Raw genomic sequence first — 21,921 nt, forward strand, 5'->3', positions numbered from 1 at the left:
ACTATTCACCCTGTGCTACTTATATATTGAGAAACACACATGTCCACTAAAATGTAGAAAGCATAAAGCTTCATTCATAATGAATAAATTAGAGTATTGCTATGAAAGACTGCACTATGATCATTGACTGATGTAAATTATTTTCATAGTCATTTTTTCAATATTTTCTTTTCTTTAGTTCTCTTATAAAAAAAACTTTATGGCCAAGAGGAATTTATTATTTTATATATGTTGTCCATATTTTCTGTTTTCAGCAGCAACCTTCATACATTATTGGAATTAATCCGAGCCTGGGAGTATGTACTTGCTGTGTAAAGATACTTGGAAGTCAGATACTTAAAGTGGTGCTACAGGAGACATGACACTCATGTTACATATGCACAGTGGCCACTCTGGATCTGCAGCTAACTCTCCCTTGCCAGGAATATCTTTCTCTGCTCTTAAGCCTTGTCTTTCATACAAGCTCTAGTATTCCTGCACAACTTGTAGATTAAAATAATCAGTGTGTTACTGTGTCATATTGTTATTGTTGCTTTATAAAATTACTGGGTTTTTTGTACATTGGATTCTGGTCATTTTATCCTCTGGATTAAAGGACAAGTATCACATCCCACATGTTGACATCAAAATATCTAATGGCACCTAATGAATACTGAAACCATACTTTTGCCAAATGCTTCAAGCATTGAACAGATTAACTGGTTTCATTACCTTCATGAGTAATCTTTACGTTCTTTGTTACCCACACTCGACACTGCTGCATGTCACATTTGCCTCAGACGTTTGGCCCTTGCTCACCATAATGCCTCAATGGGATCTGCTGTATTTTGAAAAACAAAATTATTTGAAAATCAGGATTATAAATTGGACAAAAAACACAATTACTTATGGTCAGTTTACCAAGCAAAATATGAGTTCAGCAAAGATTTAACATTACTGACCAATAAAAAAACTAAACTATAAACATCAGCAGAGCAAATGAGTTATCTTCCCACTGACACCTTGCCTGTACAGAACAATTACAACTTTGACCAGTACCAAACCTCAGATAGTATTGGTTAATGTGACTGCCTGGGACCACATAGGCATCATTCAGTCTCACCCAGTCCATCCTTTGTCTGGATGCAAAACAACCAAGGAATTGGCGCTCTTTATCTTACTGGGTCTCCCATTGGAAGACTGTGGACTTTTGCGGTAGGCCCCTCAGTAATTTTAATGTCAACCAGTGCAATTCCGGTGTTGTGAGTTTGATTTTCCTCTCGTGTCTTAGCGAACAACTTTAGCATACTTTCCTGAAAGGTTTGAGGAAGATTTACACACTGCATCCCACTTACTGGACATTACAGAGACCACCGGAGACATTGTGGCTTGCTTAATTCAATCCATTGGTGGGGAACTTCACTTTATACCAGGCTCGGACAATGCTAGACTTCACAATGCTGCATTGAAGTGACAACCAATCCCTGTAGACATTGTAGAGCGGTGTCTTTTTATGTAAAACATTTCCAATCCCTTTGAAAGACTAAGCAGTTATTTATTTTGTACGTTTTTGGATCTTGGACAAACTGCTGTCAAAACAGTAACAGTAAAGTAGATGTTCATGGCACATCAAAGACCATTCCACCAATTCTAAATTAGATTTGAATTGATAACATTTATAAAGTACTACATGAAATAACATCATTATGTTCCTTCAAACTTATTACCTACTCTGTCCTTCGAGAAGGGTGTTCCCTTCTTCAAATCACTGCATTACATTTTAGCATCCATAGGATGTTGGATGAAGGAAAATGGGTTATTAACCTTGTATGATTTTCTTTGCTTAATTAACGTCCTCCACAGGTTACTCCTGAATTCCCTCTCAGACATTGCAGTGAGCACATTATTATTGCAATTAGGTTAAGGATCCTGATTGATTAAGTACCTTATTGAAGAGTTTCAGCAGGTTTTTGTTCTGGGTGTATATAATGGCATAGCAGCAAGATGCCAAATGCATTCTGCCCAAAGTATCTGATGTGAAAATAGTATTATGCAAATTCACCTAGTACATGGTTTCCCCAGAACCAATGCAAACCTGGATTAACTTCACTATTGCATGGAGAATGCATATTATTCATAGGGTGAAGAAGATTCTGCAAAATAGATAGTCTAACTTTTTGTGCTAATTACATTTTTGCAATACCGTGTATTCTCTCTTTCCGCTCAAAAGCCAACTTTGTTAGTTTTGTCTGTTCCAGAGGAGACCAAGCGACCAAATTCCATAGGCTCCAATGGCAGTGCCTCCTCTTCAGGGAGCCAGTCTTCCTCATCATCTTCTGGCATCGGTTCCCTCAATATGCCCGTATGCACCTCTTCACCGTCGACTTTGAGAAGCAGTGCTGGCATCAACAACTGTTTTTATAGTACACGGACACGCATTGAGGAAGATGACCTGGAGAATGACCCCAGTGGAAGACCTTTTATGAGTGAGTGACAAGATCATAAGTCATTTTCAAGATGTTCAGCTGATGCATTCTTTGGGAGGAAGGATGTTAGCATCACCAGGCAATGAATGCCGTCAAACATCTGGATAATAAGACACCATACTGTGTTTTTGATCATGCACCCTTATTTGTCGAACAGAGGGTTGGCAGAACAGGAGTTTGATCTTTGGTGCTGTGGTTAAGCTGACAGTCTAAGTAGATGAAGGAGTTTACTCAAAGAGATGTTGCATCCTATCACTTAATTACATTACAAGAGCTCACTTTTTGGTGGCGTAGTAGTACCTGAAGTGTATAAATTAAACAGGGAGATAGAGATAGTTCCTAAAACTGAAAAGAGAATGGGAAATGTGAGGCAGTATGACACCAATAAATTTAGGAAATTATAGCCAAGTTCCACACACATAAATGCGGCCTCAACCGGGACCTGGGATTCATGTCGCATTACATTCATCCCCCACCATCTGGCCTGGGCTTGCAAAATCCTACCAACTGTCCTGGCTTGAGACAATTCACACCTTTTTAACCTGGTGTTACCCCTATCTCTGGATCTGTAAAGACTTAATTACCTGCAAACGCTCGCATTCTAAGCATTGTCTGGCATCTTTGAATTTGTCAAAATATATATATGCTTCTGGAACATACCTCTTCATTCACCTGAGGAAGGAGCTAGTGTTTGAAACAAACCTGTTGTTGTAAGACTTCTTACTGTGCTCACACCAGTCCAACGCCGGCATCTCCACATCATGACCAATAAATTTGATCATGCATGTTTTTCTACATGTAGGAGGATGGGCAGACCATTGTCAATCTTCCCTCCTGCCTCCTGGAACCCCTCATTACTGGGCTGTACTTTATAAAATAACCTATGGTTGAGATCTGAGGAAATGGGGAACGTCAGAGACCTGGAACTTTAGACGAAAGCTTTTCTGTTTTGGAACCAAACTAGGAGCTTCTCCTATCACATTCTCTGGGGTAATTTTGACTTTGAGCAATAGTGTAAAATAGGTGATTCCAGACCAGCTACTCATTCTACAGATGGGATTCTTCCATTTTGCGATAAGTGTGGTGAAGAGTGGCTCCAGTGGTGCCTTTTCTGCTCACCAGATTCTCTAGATTCTGCGCTTGGAACCTCATTAATTATGGCAACTGGGTGGCACAGTGATTAGCACTGCTGCCTCATTACGCCAAGGACCCAGGTTCAATTCCGGCCTTGGGTGGATGTGTGTGTGGCTTGCACTTCCTCCCCCTGTCTGAATGGGTTTCCTCTGGGTGCTCTGATTTCCTCCCACAGTCCAGGTTAGGTGGATTGGCCATGCTAAATTGTCCCTTAGTGTCCAATGATGTGCAGGTTAGCTGGAGTTATGGGGATAGGGCGGGGGAGTAGGCCTAGGTAAAATGCTCTTTCAGAGGGTCAGTGCAGACTCGATGGGCCAAATGGCCTCATTCTGCGGTGTAGGGATTCTATGAAACTTCCTCTCCAACTCTCCTGACAGGCTAGCAGCTGATCCATCCATTCACCTCAGCTGACGGGTTCAAATTTCCTGACACTATATTAAATACCAGTCCTGCACATTCCTATAACTCTCTCCAACCTACCTGCCTTCACTAAACGGTGCAGCAGGTGAGCAACCCAGAGGGAAAAAGCGAACAGATTCATGAAGAAGTCTGTTCCTCGATTCAACCGCCCACCCCCAAGCCCATCACCTGTGAGGTGCTCGTGTCCCACTTGGATCTCTACCCACCGCATCTGGAGTCTTCATGCATTCCCTTCCTGTAAACAATGTGGTATCCCTCTAAAACCCTTGTTTGTGAGGATTTTCATGCGGGCTCTACCCCAGAATACTGAAGGAGGCTAGAGAGGAAATTCCTGAGGCCTTGACAGAAATCTTTGGATCCTCACTGTCTTCATGTGATGTCCGGGAGAACTGGAGAATAGCCAATGTTGTTCCTTTGTTTAAGAAGGGTAGCAAGGATAATCCAAGGAACTACAGGCCAGTAGTAGGGAAATTACTGGAGAAAATTCTTCGAGACAGGATCTACTCCCATTTGGAAGCAAATGGATGTATTAGTGAGAGGTAGCATGGTTTTGTGAAGGGGAGGTCGTGTCGCACTAACTTGATAGAGTTTTTCAATGAGGTGACAAAGATGATTGATGCAGGTAGGCCAGTGGATGTTGTCTGTATGGACTTCAGTAAAGCCTTTGACAAGGTCCCTCACGATAGACTGGTACAAAAGGTGAAGTCACATGGGATCAGGGGTGAGGTGGCAAGGTGGATGCAGAACTGGCGAGGTCATAGAAGGCAGAGAGTAGCAATGGAAGGGTGCTTTTCTAATTGGGGGGCTGTGATTAGTGGTGTTCCACAGGGATCAGTGCTGGGACCTTTGCTGTTCGTAGTATATATAAATGATTTGGAGGAAAATGTAACTGGTCTGATTAGTAAGTTTGCAGACGACACAAAGGTAGGTAGAATTGCGGATGGTGATGAGGACTGTCAGAGGATACAGCAGGATTTAGATTGTTTGGAGACATGGGCGGAGAGATGGCAGACAGAGTTTAATCCGGACAAATGTGAGTTAATGCATTTTGGCGGGTCTAATGCAGGTAGGGAATATACAGTAAATGGTAGAACATAGAACAGTACAGCACAGAACAGGCCCTTCGGCCCTCAATGTTGTGCCGAGCCATGATCACCCTACTCAAACCCACATATCCACCCTATACCCGTAACCCAACAACCCCCCTCTTAACCTTACTTTTATTAGGACACTACGGGCAATTTAGCATGGCCAATCCACCTAACCCGCACGTCTTTGGACTGTGGGAGGAAACCGGAGCACCCGGAGGAAACCCACGCAAACAGGGGGAGGACGTGCAGACTCCACACAGACAGTGACCCAGCCGGGAATCGAACCTGGGACCCTGGAGCTGTGAAGCATTTATGCTAACCACCACGCTACCCTGCTGAACCCTCAAGAGTATTGAAAGTCAGAGAGACCTAGGTGTACAGGTCCACAGGTCACTGAAAGGGGCAACACAGGTGGAGAAGGTAGTCAAGAAGGCATATGGCATGCTTGCCTTCATTAGCCGGGACATTGTGTATAAGAATTGGCAAGTCATGTTGCAGCTGTATTGAACCTTAGTTAGGCCACACTTGGAGTATAGTGTACAATTCTGGTTGTCACACTACCAGAAGGATGTGGAGGCTTTAGAGAGGGTGCAGAAGAGATTTACCAGGATGTTGCCTGGTATGGAGGGCATTAACTATGAGGAGCGGTTGAATAAACTTGGTTTGTTCTCACTGGAACGACGGAGGTTGAGGAGCGACCTGATAGAGGTCTACAAAATTATGTGGGGCATAGACAGAGTGGATAGTCAGAGGCTTTTCCCCAGGGTAGAGGGGTCAATTACTAGGGGTCATAGGTTTAAGGTGCGAGAGGCAAGGTTTAGAGTAGATGTACGAGGCAAGTCTTTTACACAGAGGGTAGTGGGTGCCTGGAACTCGCTGCCGGAGGAAGTGGTGGAAGCAGCGACAATAGTGACATTTAAGGGGAATCTTGACAAATACATGAATAGGATAGGAATAGAGGGATACAGACCCAGGAAGTGTAGAAGATTTTAGTTTCGACGGGCAGCATGGTCGGCACAGGCTTGGAGGGCCGAAGGGCCTGTTCCTGTGCTGTACTTTTCTTTGTTCTTTGTTCTTTGTTGACAAGGTTCAGCTTCCCTCCACTCGGTCTTCCCTCTTCCTTTTTCCTTCCATTGTTTGTCTTCTTTATCCACCTCCTTACCCCTCTGCCTTCCATCGTGAGCCCTCGTTGTGTTTTCTTATTGAAGTGGGTCGAAGTAAAGATCGGGGAGAAATCAAGTGGCCGCTGACCCAGCTTCACTTCTTAAAATATTGCTCAAAGCCAAAATGATCTCTGTCAGTTCATACAGCCCACTGTTATGTTACATAATGTAGCAACCCAGCACCATAGTGCAGATGATGTTACTTTTACGGTGCCAACTGTGATTAAATCTTTTCCTTAGAAGTTTCACCAAGGACTTGCCCCCATGGTCTTGACATTAGTCACCAGCAGGTCTATCCTTGAGACAAGCTGCCTTCCTACAGCAATTTTAAAACAAAAGGATTCATTACACACTTGGATGATGCTTGACTGCCAGCCAAACAGTCTTTTTCTTCCCATTATCATTATTTTTGTGTCTGGTAAAAACAAATTTTTAAAGAAAATTACAAAGAAAACAATCTTTTTCAATGCCCTGATGATTTTTCTCCAGGTTTCAGTGATCTGGAGATTGTTCTTCAATTCCTGGAGACTCGAGGCCAATCCCTGAATTTTGATAACCTTTGTCAGCCTGATACTTCTGGCCTATCGAATCACTAATTGACACAATTCACATTAGACTCCGATCGGGAATGCAGAGTGAGATTATCAAACTGATCATTGGTCGAATGAAGTTGTGGAGATGGTGGCGCAGTGGTATTTTCACTAGATTAGTGATCTAGAGAGCCAAGGTAATGCTCTAAGGATCCAGGTTCAAATCCCATCATGGCAGATGGTGAAATTTGAATTTAACACGGGTGGGATTCTCTGGGATTCCCTGGCCTCTCAGCCACGAGTTTCTTGGCAGTGAGAGACGGCACACTGTTCACTGGCGGTTGGATTCTTTGCTCCCACTGCTGTCAATGGGAATTCCTATTGAAGTCACCCCACACCGCTGGGAAACCTGTGGGTGGGGGTATGCTCCTGCGGGACCACTGAATCCTGCCGCCAACGAACGGCTTGAGAACTTTGGTCTTAGTCTCACCGTGCCATGATTTAGCAAACTTCACTAATGTTACTTGTTCTTCATGGGCTTAATATCTTTATGGCGAGAAATGATCAGTTGTTTATTAATTCTACTGTTTCATTTCCATTAAATCACAGCCAGTGAGAATGTTTGTCACATTTTCACTGGAGGTAAATTTTCACAGTTGTGGGTGCGGGGGGTGAGGGGACGGTGGTCGTTCTATCAATCACCTACTTTAACCTTGGTGGAAGAGTTGCGGAGTCACTGAAAAACTTCGTAAAAACCTAGAACGCAGCTTTTCTGAGCATTTCTTTGGCTCAGCAAGGTTGCATCAGAATAAGGAGGAAATTTTCCCTGATAATTTTTTTATTTTTTTTAATTTAAAATTTAGAGTACCCAATTATTTTTTCCAATTAAGGGGCAATTTAGAGTGGCCAATCTACCTATCCTGCACATCTTTGGGTTGTGGGGGTGAAACCCACGCAGACACGGGGAGAATGTGCAAACTCCACACGGACAGTGACCCAGGGCTGGGATTCGAACCCGGGTCCTCAGCGCCGTAGGCAGCAATGCTAACCACTGTGCCACCGTGCTGCCCTTTTTCCCTGATAATAACTTGTTCATATTCCAGTAAATCCCAAACTAAACTGAGTAATCAATGGAAATGTGTGACAAACATTCTCACTGGGTGTGATCTAATAGAAATGAAAGAGACTTCCTGTCAGGCGCATGTACCCGGTGTTTCCCGATGCTGGCAACAGCGAGAACTACCCAGCTATTAAACAGGACTCTGCCTCATTTCTGGGTCTAGGCGAGGAATGCCCCACTGATGCCACACTTAGTCCCATTTCCTGCAGCTCCGCTCGCTCGTGCAGGAAGACATATGGGCACCTCACCACAGTCTCTGGGACTCCCCAATGCCCCACTCACCAATTAAGAAGTCATCGAGACCCCGCACCTTACCTCATAAAGACAGGGCACCTTGGGCGTGATCCCCAGCACAGGCAAGATGCCACCTGGACACCTTGGCACTGCCAGCCTGCCACTCTGGTGGTACCCCTGCCAGCCTGACACCTTGGTGGTACCCCTGCCAGCCTGGCAGTGCCATCTGGGTACCCTAGTATTACCAGGGGTGCACCCAGATGGCACTGTCTTGGTGGCACTGCCATGGTATCCAGGTGGCATTAAGGGTGCCAGGGTACCACCCTGCCCAGTGCCTGAGCACCCAAGAACCCAATTGCCTGGGTGAGCACCCTGCTCCCAAAGTGCTGGTCCGTGTTTGTGGAAATCAGTGCTAAATGCATCCGCATGGGTTCTCTAAGGTGAGGCTGTTCGGTCCTGGTGTATACATATTCAAGTGAGACTAACTACTCTTTTGAATATGCAAATCTCTTGCAAGATTTACCGGCCTCGCCACATCCAGAGTCGGGCACAATGAGGCCGATGGATCGCTGCCATTGTCTTTGCAGGAAGAACTTGCTGTGTGAGGTGTTTTTACTGAATACTCCAGAGCCAGCTTGAAGGATCAGGTTGATGATAATGTGACTTAGCTTCTCTCTTTATTCTCAGCTGAGAATTTGGAAACATCCTCCCAGTGTAACTCTACGGACAGTGTTAGCGGATTCAGCAGTTCTGAACAGAGCAACCTTTCCCTAACTGGAGGAGAGACTGAGGAAGTGATTTCTTTGTGCTCAGCATCATACAAACTCCGTTCTGATCCATGCTCACTCTGTGCACCTTCATCACTGCCGAAGGAAGAATTACCATTTGGAAATTTGATCAAAAAAGTAAGTGTGTTATTTCAGATGGATCTTTGCATTATCATTTCCTGTGCCCCACGCAGTGGACCACAAAATGCTGCCAAATCCCCATTCAATATAAAGCAAATTGATGACAATTTTATTTTTCCTTCCAAGTTTCTACCCTTCTTGGAAGGTGCTGACTGATCTTGGGGTACAATTGCATAGGAAGCAGTTCTTGTTCTGGGTCTCAGGCAATTACCCCTGCAAGTAGGTATCAGCAAGTTATTCAATAACCATGACAGCTCATCGTGATGCTGCCATCGCCATATATTTAGAATGATTAACATTGCAATAAATGTCACAGGACATCAATCAAGAGTGAGAAACTGATACTTTTTTCAGTCTTTAGCCTAAAGACACAGAAGCCAAGATGTAGGATCCTAATTGCTGCCTCAGCTAAGATGAGTTACCTCACTACAGACGAGAAATTGAACCCTTGATCTTCATTATCTGCAGGCCGTAAATCTGCATTGGGCATTACTTTGAATAACCAGCTTCACTGGGGAGCATAATGAAGCATCTGGATAATTTCAATGTTCGATTTGTTTCAAATTAATTTTTCTGTTGTTTTTATCTATTGTTTTTGGAATCTCACCTTTAATGTTTACTTATTGTTCCAATGTCCCACTTTGTAAATTTTCCTTTTAAGAAGCTAATGTAGTTTAAAGGGAACCTTGCGAAATAAAACGGGGCATTCAATATTACTTATCAAAAGACAATAATACAGTTTTGCTCCATGAAGTAGTGGTGCATATATTCTAGAGTCATGGGTGCAAAAAGAAATATAACTGGAGTAAAATACAATCACATTAGTTAAATCTGGGACTGGATTTTAGGCTGTGCGTGTTTTTAACAGGGTGGGGGAGTCAATGTAAAATAGGGCAGTTGTCCACCCCTACTCTGCAACATTCTTACTCACCCAACCTTTTCTGCAGAATACACAAAGGGGTCCCAAAACCAGCAGCTGACTTTGCCTCCAGGGGGCAGCCAGCCATCGGCAACACCATGCTCCCTCCCCCGCCCCTCTCCCCTCCACCTTATTATTCAGCCATTGGCTTGTAAGGATGGCTGTTTTTTTCTGAGACTCATTAATCAATCTAATGTAAGTAGACTTGGGACAGGAATTTCCCACAGACTTCAAGGATTCAACGCTGTAAGGTACAAAAGGGGTCAGAAGGCCACACTGCCTGGGACGCAGCCACTCGGCTGTGATTTTCCATGAATTAATGGCCAGAGGATAGGCTCGCTGCCCAATTAAGGATGTCAGATGGACCCTCGAAGCTGGCGGGCTATGAGGAGGCCTTTCAGCAATGAAAAGGCAGGAGTAAGCTTTTCAAGGTAGGTGAGAGAGGGTACTACCACTTTGAGATACTCCCTCTCAAGCTTTTTAAATTTGTTGCCAGGCCACCATTGTGGAGAGGAGGTCTCTGGCTGCAGCTGAAGTTAGACATGCCTGTGCCTGCCTGTGGAGTACTGACTTCCTGGTCTGTGAAGTCAACTCTAGTTAGCTGCCCTGTTCCCTGAAGCTTCCAGGGACCTCGAGGCTGATTGCAAAATTTCATTCAGCTTCTGAATCACAGAATCATAGAATTTACAGTGCATAAGGAAGCCATTCAGCCCGTCGAATCTGCACCAGCCCTTAGAAAGACCACCCCACGCAAGCCCATACCTTCACCCTATCCCCAGTAACCCCACCTAACATTTCTGGACTCTGTAAGGGCAATTTTGAATGGCCAATCCATCTAACTTGCACATCTTTGGACTGTGGGAGGAAACCAGAGCACCCGGAGGGAACCCATGCAGACACGGGGAGAAAATGCAGACTCCGCACAGACAGTGACCCAAGCAGAATCGAACCTGATACCCTGGAGCTTTGACACAACTGTGCTAACCACTATGATACCATGCCGCCCCATAATTGACTACCTACCTGCCTTGTTACTCCCCAATAAAGGTAACGTCGGTAATGTCGCCATTGTCCCAGATGACCAGAGGCTGTTTTCTCCTTTGAGAAGGAGAGCTGACTGGTGGTGGTTTAACCTGATGATCACCATACCTCAGGCGAGAGGCAAGGTTGAGAAGGCCGGCCTTCATGAATAACCTCAGCACTCCCCAATACAGCTTCTGGGTTGGAGATGGGGAACTGGCACATTGGCTGGCAGTGCAGAGTTTCACACCCGCCTTCCTTTATGTTAACCCCCTTTTTTCTGTCAGTTCTGCAGGCATGCCTAAAGCGAGTATGAAATATTAACCTAGAATGTTGTTTAGTATCCCATTAATAAATGTTTGGGTTTTTCTGGTGTTGGAAATAAATGAAGGATCATGAAGACAAAAAGCGGGATTCTCCGTCGGCTGGACCCTGTGGATCGCCGGCAGTGCACCCATGCCCGCGGGTTTCCCGATGGCGTGGGGGTGGTCACAAACCCCATAGGCCGGCTCCGGAAACAAAGAATCCTGCTGCTTGCGGGGGCATGCCGTGGAGAAAACAGAGCTGGTGGGTTGGATACACCCACCCAAGGACTAGTCGCCTTCTTTAGAACACTTTTGTGAGAAGTCTGTGATATTCTTGCTGCGATCTTTGACATAGTTGAGTTGTTCAGGGTAAATTGGCAATCCTTGCAGAGTGGGCCGCTGAAGTTTACATTCAGTTGCACTATCAATTACCCAATGCCAAAGTGGTTATGATAAGCAGGGAGTGGATGTCAAGAAGGAAATGATTCATGCCTCACAACTGTCATCCCACACATCTTACTAAGATTAAAACGTATCTCACTAAGGATTGACCTAAAATGCAGTGAACGGCAAACATAATTGCATCTGTGTGGCTGCCCCATAGCTTCTAAACTTCATATGAATCATTTGGAAGAGGTCTGTCTGGTTCAAGCTGAATTCCACTCGGTTGGAAAAAAACACTTGGTAAAGGAACTGAAATCTGGGTGACACATTATGGTTTCTTTCCATAAAGAGTTTTTATTTTTAAGTTGAACCATTTCTTTGTGTTTTTTGTACCGATAAGAATTGAATATGTCTCCTTCGTGTTATTTACAGTTTTCAAACAGAACTATATCATACAAAGCTAACAAACACAGATACATGCGTCAAATATAATGTAGGAAGTTGTGAAGTTATGCACTTTGGTAGGATGAATAAAGGAGCTGAATATTATCTAAACTGAGGAAAACTGCAGAAAGCTACAGCATAAAGGGATTTGTACATAAAGGATCTTTGTACATAAATCACAAAAAGTTAGCATGTAAGTTCAGCACATAATAGGGAAGGCAAATGGAATGTTGGCCTTTATTTCAAAGGGAATGGAATGTAAAAATAGGGAACTCTTGCTAAAACTATACAAGGCACTTGTTAGACCACAGCTGGAATATTGTGAACAGTTTTGGTACCCCATTCTAAGGAAAGATACACTGGCATTGGGGGCAGTCCAGAGAAGATTTACGAGGTTGATCCTGGGTACGGAGGGATATTTTTATGAGGAGAGGTTGAGTAGGCTGGGCCTCTACTCATTGCAGTTTAAAAAAATGAGAGTTAACCTTATTGAGACATATAGGTTTCTCAGGGGGCTTGACAAGGTAAATGCTGAGAGGTTTCTTCCCCTTGTGGGAGAGTTTGGAACCAGAGGGCGTAATTCTAGATTCAGAAAGAATGTTCCGCATGCTGGGGGAGTCCAGAACTAGTGGTCACAGTTCGAGGATAAGGGGTAAACCTTTTAGGACTGGGGTGAGGAGGAATTTCTTCACCCAGGTGAATCTGTGGAATTCACCACCACAAAACATAGTTGAGGCAAAAACATTGTGCAATTTCAAGATGGAATTAGATATAGCTCTTGGGGCTAAAGGGATGAAGGGATATGGGGGGAAGGTGGAATCAGGGTATTAAACTTGATGATCAGCATGATCATAACAAATGGCAGAGCAGCGTCGTAGGGCCAAATGGCCTCATCTATTGTCTGTGTATGTTTCTATGTATAACCTCAGAGTATGGAGTTTTAAGTCAGAGATGAGAAGGAATTGCGTGGTGAATCTATGGACTATTTTATTACAGGGGCTGTAGAGACTGGGTCATTAAGTATGTTGAAGGCTGAGATTGATAAAGTTTTGATCAGTAAGGGAATCAAAGATTATAGGGATAAGGCGGGAAAGTGGAGTTGAGGATTATCAGATCAGTCATGATCTAATTGAATGGGGGAGCAGACCGGATGGGCTGAAAGGCCTACTTCTGCTCCCACATCTTGTGGTCTAACTAATATGATTTGACTGCGAACATTTTTTCTTGTGCAATATATTTACCAAAATTCTTTATCTTGAGAAGCATGTGCTTTCCCAGAAAATAAATCTAAATGAAGGGTTTTGTCCAGCAGGCCGTCTTCTGTAGGAACCTATAAAGGCCACGGACCCAATTGTAGAAGGCTTCACACTTGGAGTGTTTTGAAGACTTTTACTTTGATACTCTGGAATTAGGGTTACTTTGGAATTAACCCTAACCCCAACCCTAACCCGAACCCTAACCCTAACCCTAATTTGATTTTGGCTCATGTATAAAATTGAGAGATTAACTCAATATTTTTCTTTCCTCAAGTTTATTTGAATCATTACTCCAATGATTTTAGAATAACATATTAGATTATAATTGCCTTGTATATTTATACATAAATGTACAGAAGTAGACATGTAAAATCACTGTGGGTATGTTGATAGCATGGATTGACTCTTATTAGCTTGATTATATTTAGATTTTAAATTGACTGCTTTATTTTGATCTAGGATAAATCATCAGAAGTGCCTGTGAACCGTTCAACAGCTGTCTGATGCTCTGGAGAATCAGTTTGGTAAATATTTTCACCTAAAAAATCATCACAAATTATCGGGGTGGCTCCACAGAAACAATTTATTCATTATGTCTTGGGAATAAAAGAGCAAAGAATAGTTCATAAGGAGCATCACATGTGCAGTCACAAGTAACAATAAACCTTTTCAAAAACGTTTGGCCCAATCTTCTTAAGGATTAAACTATGGGCGGGATTTTCCTGCCGCAACCCCATCTCCCCAGCGGTGTGTTTTCTGGTGGCAGCTTACCCATCCTGCTGCAGGGACATGCGGTGGTATGCAGAACATCCATTATCATATATACTGCACAGGATGTATCCATGCCAATCATCTGTTTCACAAAGGCAGCAAGCAGTTTCAGATCAATGAATGAAAACTAACACTGACCCCAGTTCCACTCTTTCAGTACAGTGCCCAATTTCCCCCTATTCAGTGCCGCATTTCTGACCTCAGTGCTGTTCCCAACTCCAGCTTGCTACTACTGCAGGGCATCAAATGTCATAGCGCCATTTCCATGGGCATGAACGTATTTTAGTTTTATAAGATAATTCCTGCCCACATGCACAAGGGCATCAAATTCCTGGAGTAGCCAATGCCCAGAACGGCCTTGAGAGGAATTAGGATTGCAAACTTGAATTGGTGAGGGGGAATCAGACTTTTGGTGATAATTAAATGCCAGTTTAAATTTGAGGAGAGTGAGGCATACCAGCATGAACAGAGGTAAGGGGAGAGAGAAGTGTGCCGATGTGGATGGGAAACAGAGTGTGGGTGGGGGTGTGTGGGAGCCTGACTAAGGAGAGAAGGCAAGAGTTTAAATGTGAACTGAGATTACCGAGTCTCATTGTGACCAGTGACTGGGCCAAGGGATGATAGAAGTGTTGCCTTGCTAATCGTACTAACAACTTTAAAAACTATTTAGTTACAGAAATCCCTGTAATTACCAATATATAACAGCTCACAGATCCTCTGCAAAACGAGATGAAAGAAAATCCCCAGCAAATTTAGCCACGATCATTGGATGAGAGTTGAAATGTTGGATGCACTTCTTGTTTAACCTTTGACAGAACCAGCCCTCATTGTGATTTCCATCGAGCTGGAAAACTGCAGACATATTCTGGTCTTTTTCTAGATGTCAGTTTTCTTGTGTCGTCAATTTTTTTTCTGATTTCCCAATTTGACAAGCGTGGGAGAGAAGGGAAATGAAGGAAGTGAGTGGAGGTGAGACTAGACTCATCTCCAGAGACTGATTCACAAGTGTCCTGCAGGTGACTCCACAGCTGGCTGAAAAGAGGCATTTTGGAAGGTTCAGGAGAATGGTCATCATTCAGCCCTTTAGATGAGGAACTGATACAGAATGTAAAGGAGAAGGAAGAAAAAAATGTAAGAAAGCAGTACTAGACAAGATACATTTAGATTCCAGCTCATCGGTGGCTGGTTTAGCTCACTTGGCTAGACAGCTGGTTTGTGACACAGACAATGCCAGGAGCGTGGATTCAATTCCTGTACCTGCTGAGGTCTTTCATGAAGGTCGCCTTCTCAACCTTGCCCCTCGCCTGAGGTGTGGTGATCCTCAATCACCAACCTCCCCGTCCCCCTCCCCAAAGCGAAAAGCTGCCGATGGTCATCCGGAACTATGGTGACTTGACCTTGCCTAATCACAATAATCAAATTTAAATCAATATATGGCTGCATATACTTTAACAGTGGCTGTAATTCTCCGGTCGTTGGGATACCCTAGCCAAAATTCCACGAGCCACGCGCCGCAATCGCGCTCGGCGCGGGGGTGAAGAATGGGCGTCAGACCCACGATCGGGTCTGACACCGCTCCTGTGGATTGAAGAATCGTCACCAATCGGGCACGCACAGTCGACGCAGCGTCGGCCGGGGGTCATTGAAAGAGGCCCCCGCGGCGATTCTCCGCTGACAACTGGCCATGTTCCCGCCGGCGTGGTTCACTCATGGTTCCACTCGCCTGGAGCTCGGAGTGGCGGCTGTGGACTCAGTCTGCGGCCGCCCTGATGGGGGGGGGGGGGGGGTCTGTCACCGGGGGTGGGGGGGGGGCCTCCAGTACGGCTAGGCTCGTGATCGGGGGCCACCGATTGGCGGGCACGTGCGATCTCGGGGCTGGGCCGCTGTGTGAGTCCGCCATGTTGCCCGGGGACGCCGCCGCACGCATGCGCGGAGCCCCGACTGTAAGTGCAGGGCCCCGTATTGGCAACCGGAGCTGCAAGGAGCACTACGGGGCCCTACTAGCCCCCTCAGGGTAGTAGAATCACTCTGGACTTTCTCCAGGAAAGTCCAGAGTGATTTGCGCCCATTGTCTCACGGGCGTGGGGACCTAGCCCTTTATCAGAGAATTCCGCCACCTGTTCCCACCGGCAGAGCCCCCCCCCAATCCCCCCCTGACCCCCAGGTTTCCTGGCGGCGTGGGCTGGCTTCAATGGGGAATCCCATTGACTAGCGGCAGGAGTAGTGAATCCCGCCAACAGTGAACGGCACGCCACCAAGAAATACACAGCGAGGGAATGGGAAAATCCAGCCCAATATGCTGTAACAATACATTAATGTTACATTAAAGTTGTTGATAATTTAATCACACTAGTTTAGTCTCCAGGTCAGAGTTAGCAATACGACAAGACAATTTCCTCATCCTACAACAATTGGCATTAAAGGAACACAGCACCTTAAACAACTAAATGTACACCAGTGACAATATAACGTATCGTATTCAATCAGGCAGTACATTTTGCGTGAAATAAAATGTCATTGCTCAAATATTCCAGCTGTTCACCAAACATGTTGAATATCTCTTACAATGTTTTGCCTTGTCATTTAATTGCCATTGTATGGACCCATGAATAATAGCACTGATCGGACTGTTATAATGCAATACAGGGTAATAACACTGATTGACAATCTCTGAAAAGGTAGTACAGGCTCCAGCCTCATGGGGTAATAACCCTTTAATATGTCCTATGTTCAAAACATTTTCTAAATACAATTCTTTGCTTCTGCTATATTTTGTATCCTTTGATATATGAATTCCAATGTGTTCCTGTGGAATATACTTTGGAAAGCAAATAGAGGTATATATCATTTGAACAAATGTTGTCCTGAGTTATGCCTCTGGGCACAATGTTCCACCCGGGTGGACAGTCCTGGATATATAAGAGGTGCCTGTACTCCCCAGTCCCTGTTTTTTTTCAAATGGGTAGAAAATTAGACAAATCCATCAATCCTTTTCTCACCATGCTTAGATTTAAAAATTTGGAACTTCCCACTGAGTAGGCCATTTTGAACTGTAAGTGACTGATAAGGATATGCCTTGTGTCCTGTATCATTGTACTGCGTACTCTAATTTCGCCCGCGTTGATAGGATGAATCGCCCGCATTGATGGGATGAATATGAACCCTGTCCTGAGAGATGAGTGAGAGGGAATTGTTAATTTGCCAGTGACTCACTTCCATTGGTGCCAAGTAAAAATCATGGACAGCATCACCACATGTGGAAAAAATGGCAGCAAAGATGCAGCACCAGTCTGCTATCTTCCCTCAGCCTAGAGATTAAAATGGTTGAAAAAGATCTTTATTCTTCCATTTTGACAAATGGGAGATATAGGAGATATATAACACCCTCGCCATGCATACAGTACCCTATCATCACCTTGTTGCTCACTCATCTCAGACTTCCGAAGATCAGTCGTGTGGAAATACTAAAGAAGATGCGATTGTCACAACAAAGAAGGTTAAGGGGAGAATTGATATGAACCGTTCAAAATTATGAGGGGTTTTGATAGATGGGGACAAATTGGCAGGAAGACTGACCATCACAATAAAGTTGAAACAGTTGGTTAAAAAAGCCTGGAGGGAAAATGAAGATTCTTCACTCTGTGAACTGGAATAGCTGAAAAGGAAGCATATTCAGCAGTAACCTTCAAAAGGGAAGTGAATACATACTGAAAAGCAAATATTTACCGGGATTCGGGGACAAATCAGCCGGCATGGGTACATGACCACCTGTCTAGTCCAATGTCCAATAATCCTGCATGCAAACTTAATAATCTGTTTGGATATCAGTGGGGATTCATTCATTGTCAAAGGGAAAGCTATGTCAGAATTGAATGAAAATATAATAATAATCTTTATTGTCACAAGTAAGCTTACATTAACACTGCAACAAAGTTACTATGACAAACCACTAGTCGCCACATTCCGGCACCTGTTCGGGTACACGGGGGGAGAAATCAGAATGTCCAAATTACCTAACAGAATGACCGGGATTCTCCGCTCTCCAGCAGGGTGGGCCGTACCGGCGCCGAGGAGTGGTGTGAACCACTCCGGCATCGGGCCGCCCGGAAGGTGTGGAATCCTCTGCACCTTCAGGGGCTAGGCTGGCTCCGGCAGGGTGGCACCGCGCCAACCGACGCCGAAGGGCCTCCAAGGGCCGGCAGAATTGGCGTATGCGCAGGAACATCAGCGTGTTCTGGTGTGATCCCAGCGCATGCGCAGGGGGGGTTCTTCTCCGCGCCGGCCATGGTGGACCGTTACAGCGGCCGACACGGGGGAAAGAGTGCCCCCACGTCACAGGCCCGCCCGCAGATCGGTGGGCCTCGATCGCGGGCCAGGTCACCGTGCCCCTCCCTCCCGGGGCCAGAACCCCCCCACCCCCACCCACGAGGACTCCACAGGCCACCCTGCAGAGCCAGGTCCCGCCGGTAAGGACCTAGTTTGATTTACGCCAGCAGAACTGGCCGAAAACTGGCGGCCACTCGGCCCATCGCAGAGCGGAGAGTCGCCGGGGGGGCCACTGCTAACGGCCCCCGACTGGCACGATGCGATTCCCACCCCCACCGACAAACTGGCACTGGAGAATCAGGAGCCGGCATTGGGGCGGTGGGGCAGGATTCACGCTGCCCCCCGCCGATTCTCCGGCCTGGTGGGGGGTCGGAGAATCCCGCCCCACATCTTTTGGGACTTGTGAGAGGAAACCAGAGGAAACCCACGCAGACACAAGGAGAACATGCAGACTCTGCACAGACAGTGACTCAAGTGGAAATCGAACCTGGGACCCTGGTGCTGTGAAGCCAACCACTGTGATACCGTGCCGCCCAGTTGGACGTATGTTAGCAATCTTGTTGCATTGATTCTTCACCTTGTGGTGGGAGACTGTGTTCAATGAACCATCACACAATGGGAAAATTGTGTGTTGTGTGTGTGTATGGGGGGGGGGGGGGGGGGGAGGCGGGAGCTCCATGTGTCTTTGTCATCTATCTATAAGTATACCAGCTACTGCACCCCATTATTTTAGGAATGCTCGATTTGGTTAAAAGGAGAGTTTTGTGGAATGTGACATTGTCAAATTATAAAGTGCTAGTATGTAATTTTAATCTTGTTATTTTCCTAGGCCTGAGAATCAATGAATCGCTGGGGAAACAGGCTGGTTGTTGGTATTCCAACTGCTGCTGAACTCTGAAATGTAATTCCAGTTCAAGTTGCGACAAGGGACAGATTTGCAGGAGGTTGCTGTGCCATCTGGGCTTTGCCCTGACAGATTGTTGTTCTTTCTGGAAAACAGACGCTGCCGCGGAGCAGAATTCTAAAATGAAAGCCTCACTATTCTCAGGTGGTTGTGACATCAGCCTTGGCCGTGGGACTTCCCAAGGTCATCGCATCAAAGAGGGAACACTTCTCCCTGTGTCCAAATACGAGGGGTTTCTGGCACCTCTTTCACAGGATGTGACCCTGTTACTCAACATTTAGTCACATTTTGCGCCCCCAGTGTCAGCTCAATATGGTCCAGGATTGCAAGTCCCAGCAAAAGAGGAAGATCCATCAAGTGCAGGAGGGACATTCATCCAGGGAAATTTGACTTTGGAAAAAATAGCACTAAGAACAGGTCTAAAGAGAGAGTGCACTGTAACATTTTCATTTAACTATTGAATCATATATAAATATATTTTAATACCCATTAAACGGATGAATTAATATTACTTTGTATATTTACTATTGCCTTCTATTGCATACCTGTTAGCTTTAATCACAGCATTGTTGTAATATCCAAACAAGTGTCAGTTAAGATGCCAATACTTATGCTTCCTATTTTTACATGTTTACAATATTAAAAAGAACCATGGATTTTCATGATGTTGATGATCTTTTGGCTGCAGTTTATTTAATACTATTCTAACATGGGCTTCATTCTTAAATATAAAATGGTTAATTTGTGTCCCACTTCTACCACACGTGCTTGCTATCGAGCTATACAGAATTAGCAGACCTGAATTATATAGCTGCCTCCATGGATTGTTAACCAGTCAAGATAGAGCTCAATGCATATGTGACAGCAGGAATATTGTAGAGTTCACCAAGTGGGACTGAAATGGTGCTCAATCTTTAATATCATAGAAATAGGAATTTAATTTTCAAACTGTTTAAACATTTCCCGAAAACAGTTGAGCCGACTGTCGGTTGATCTTGGATGCGGTTTAACGTTGAAAAAATGGAGTCAGGTTTTGGGCACGAATAGTGGGGTGTTTCTCAGTGCCTGCAGAGCAGACAACAACTCCAATATCGTACCTAATTTTTACCTAATTTCCTGCACTGACATGCTGAGCTCCTCGGTACAGGAAGAGGTTGGCGCCATTTTCAAATGCCGCCCCAATCTCTCACCCTCCCCCCACCCCCCTCCCACCCATTTGTGCTTCCCACCATGGCCTCTGGACCCCCCCCCCCCACAACTTACCTTTTAGTGGGTCCTCAAGCCCCCGTCACCCCACCTCTTTTAGGCATGGAACCCCCAGACCCGATCCCTAGCACGTGCAATCTGGCATCCAGGCACCTTGACACTGCCAACCTGCCACCCTGGAAGTGCCAAGGTGCCAGGCTGGCAGTGCTGAGATGCCAGGTTGCCAGTGGAAGTGCCAGGGTACCACCCTGCCATGTCCCCGAACACTCAGGGGCCTCTAATGGCCTGGGAACCCCCCCCCCCCACCCCCTGGGTACTATCTGGCCTGGTCCACCTTTGTGCGGACCAGTGCTAAACAGCACCATGGCGAGGTCTCCCAGAAATGGGCGTTTGTTCCCGGGATTCGGGGCAATCAGGTGCCGACTTATTTAAATTACCCGAATGGCTCACCAAAATATGTAAATCTGGATCCAGATCGCGACATCTCGTGGGATCCAGTTAGATTTCGGGAGGCGTTCCGAGCGTTGCAAGTCTCGCGTGAGGCCTCTCGCGAGATTTAACGGTCTTGTCGCGTCACCGAATCTGGCACGCCAAAACAGTTTGATCGTATCCCTTAACCTCCATTCAAAACTAGTTGTAATTAAACGCTAGTGAATGTGCAGCCAACGCAATGTTTACCTCGCTCTTGTCACAATCTTTCACAGCTTGCCTAAGCTTGGCATGATTAATTGACTCCCTAGTTACATTGCACCGCTTGGGCGAATTCTCTGTTGGAATGGCATTGGTTTACTGCTTTGGTTAAAGTAGACTTAGATGGGAAATCAATCCAGGTTTTGCTTCGCTTGCACAGCTGGGATTTTCCCTCTAATATGAGACTTCAAATGGCAGGGGAAAAAAATGTACAATATATTTCCTATCTATTGTATTGTGGCACTACTGGGCATAAGGAATTAAGTTGTGTTGCTGGCTTAGAGGTTGCTACGGTGATGGAGGAGCATTTGAAAATTTTACGAACCTCTGAAATCAGCAGTGGGATGATCACACAAGAATCAATGCCAAGGTTAAATCAATCATTTTAGAAACGAGACAGTGGGCAGAATTTTCTCAAAAAATGGCAACATGTTAATCCCGGCACCAAGCTTTCAACACTTACATTAAAAATAAATTTCCTCACTTGAAAAACACTGTGCCTGGGTCGTGAAGTGACTGATTCATCTGCCGCCTGGGTTAGCTGAGCACGTTAATCAAGGTGGCGCTGCATTTAAACCACTCCACAGTGCTTGCTTTCATTCAAGCCATTGGGATGGCAGCGAGGAAGCCT

The 21,921-nt window shown here is 45.2% G+C and overlaps 1 protein-coding gene across 2 annotated transcripts in view; it reads left to right on the forward strand.

Annotated features, from left to right (window-relative positions):
• LOC119969436 (pleckstrin homology domain-containing family G member 4B-like) overlaps positions 1-20,059 on the forward strand; it is a 232,485-nt gene extending 212,426 nt beyond the window's left edge. For both annotated transcript variants that reach the window (XM_038803071.1, XM_038803069.1), the window contains exons 20-23: positions 2,238-2,465; positions 8,845-9,062; positions 13,853-13,917; positions 19,320-20,059. In XM_038803071.1, coding sequence (XP_038658999.1) covers positions 2,238-2,465; positions 8,845-9,062; positions 13,853-13,897 — 491 coding nt within the window. In that variant the 3' untranslated portion in view covers positions 13,898-13,917; positions 19,320-20,059. The remainder of the gene's footprint in view (positions 1-2,237; positions 2,466-8,844; positions 9,063-13,852; positions 13,918-19,319) is intronic.
• Positions 20,060-21,921: the final 1,862 nt, after the last annotated feature.

Source organism: Scyliorhinus canicula, chromosome 7 (assembly GCF_902713615.1).
Source record: "Scyliorhinus canicula chromosome 7, sScyCan1.1, whole genome shotgun sequence".
Taxonomy (NCBI): Eukaryota; Metazoa; Chordata; class Chondrichthyes; order Carcharhiniformes; family Scyliorhinidae; genus Scyliorhinus; species Scyliorhinus canicula.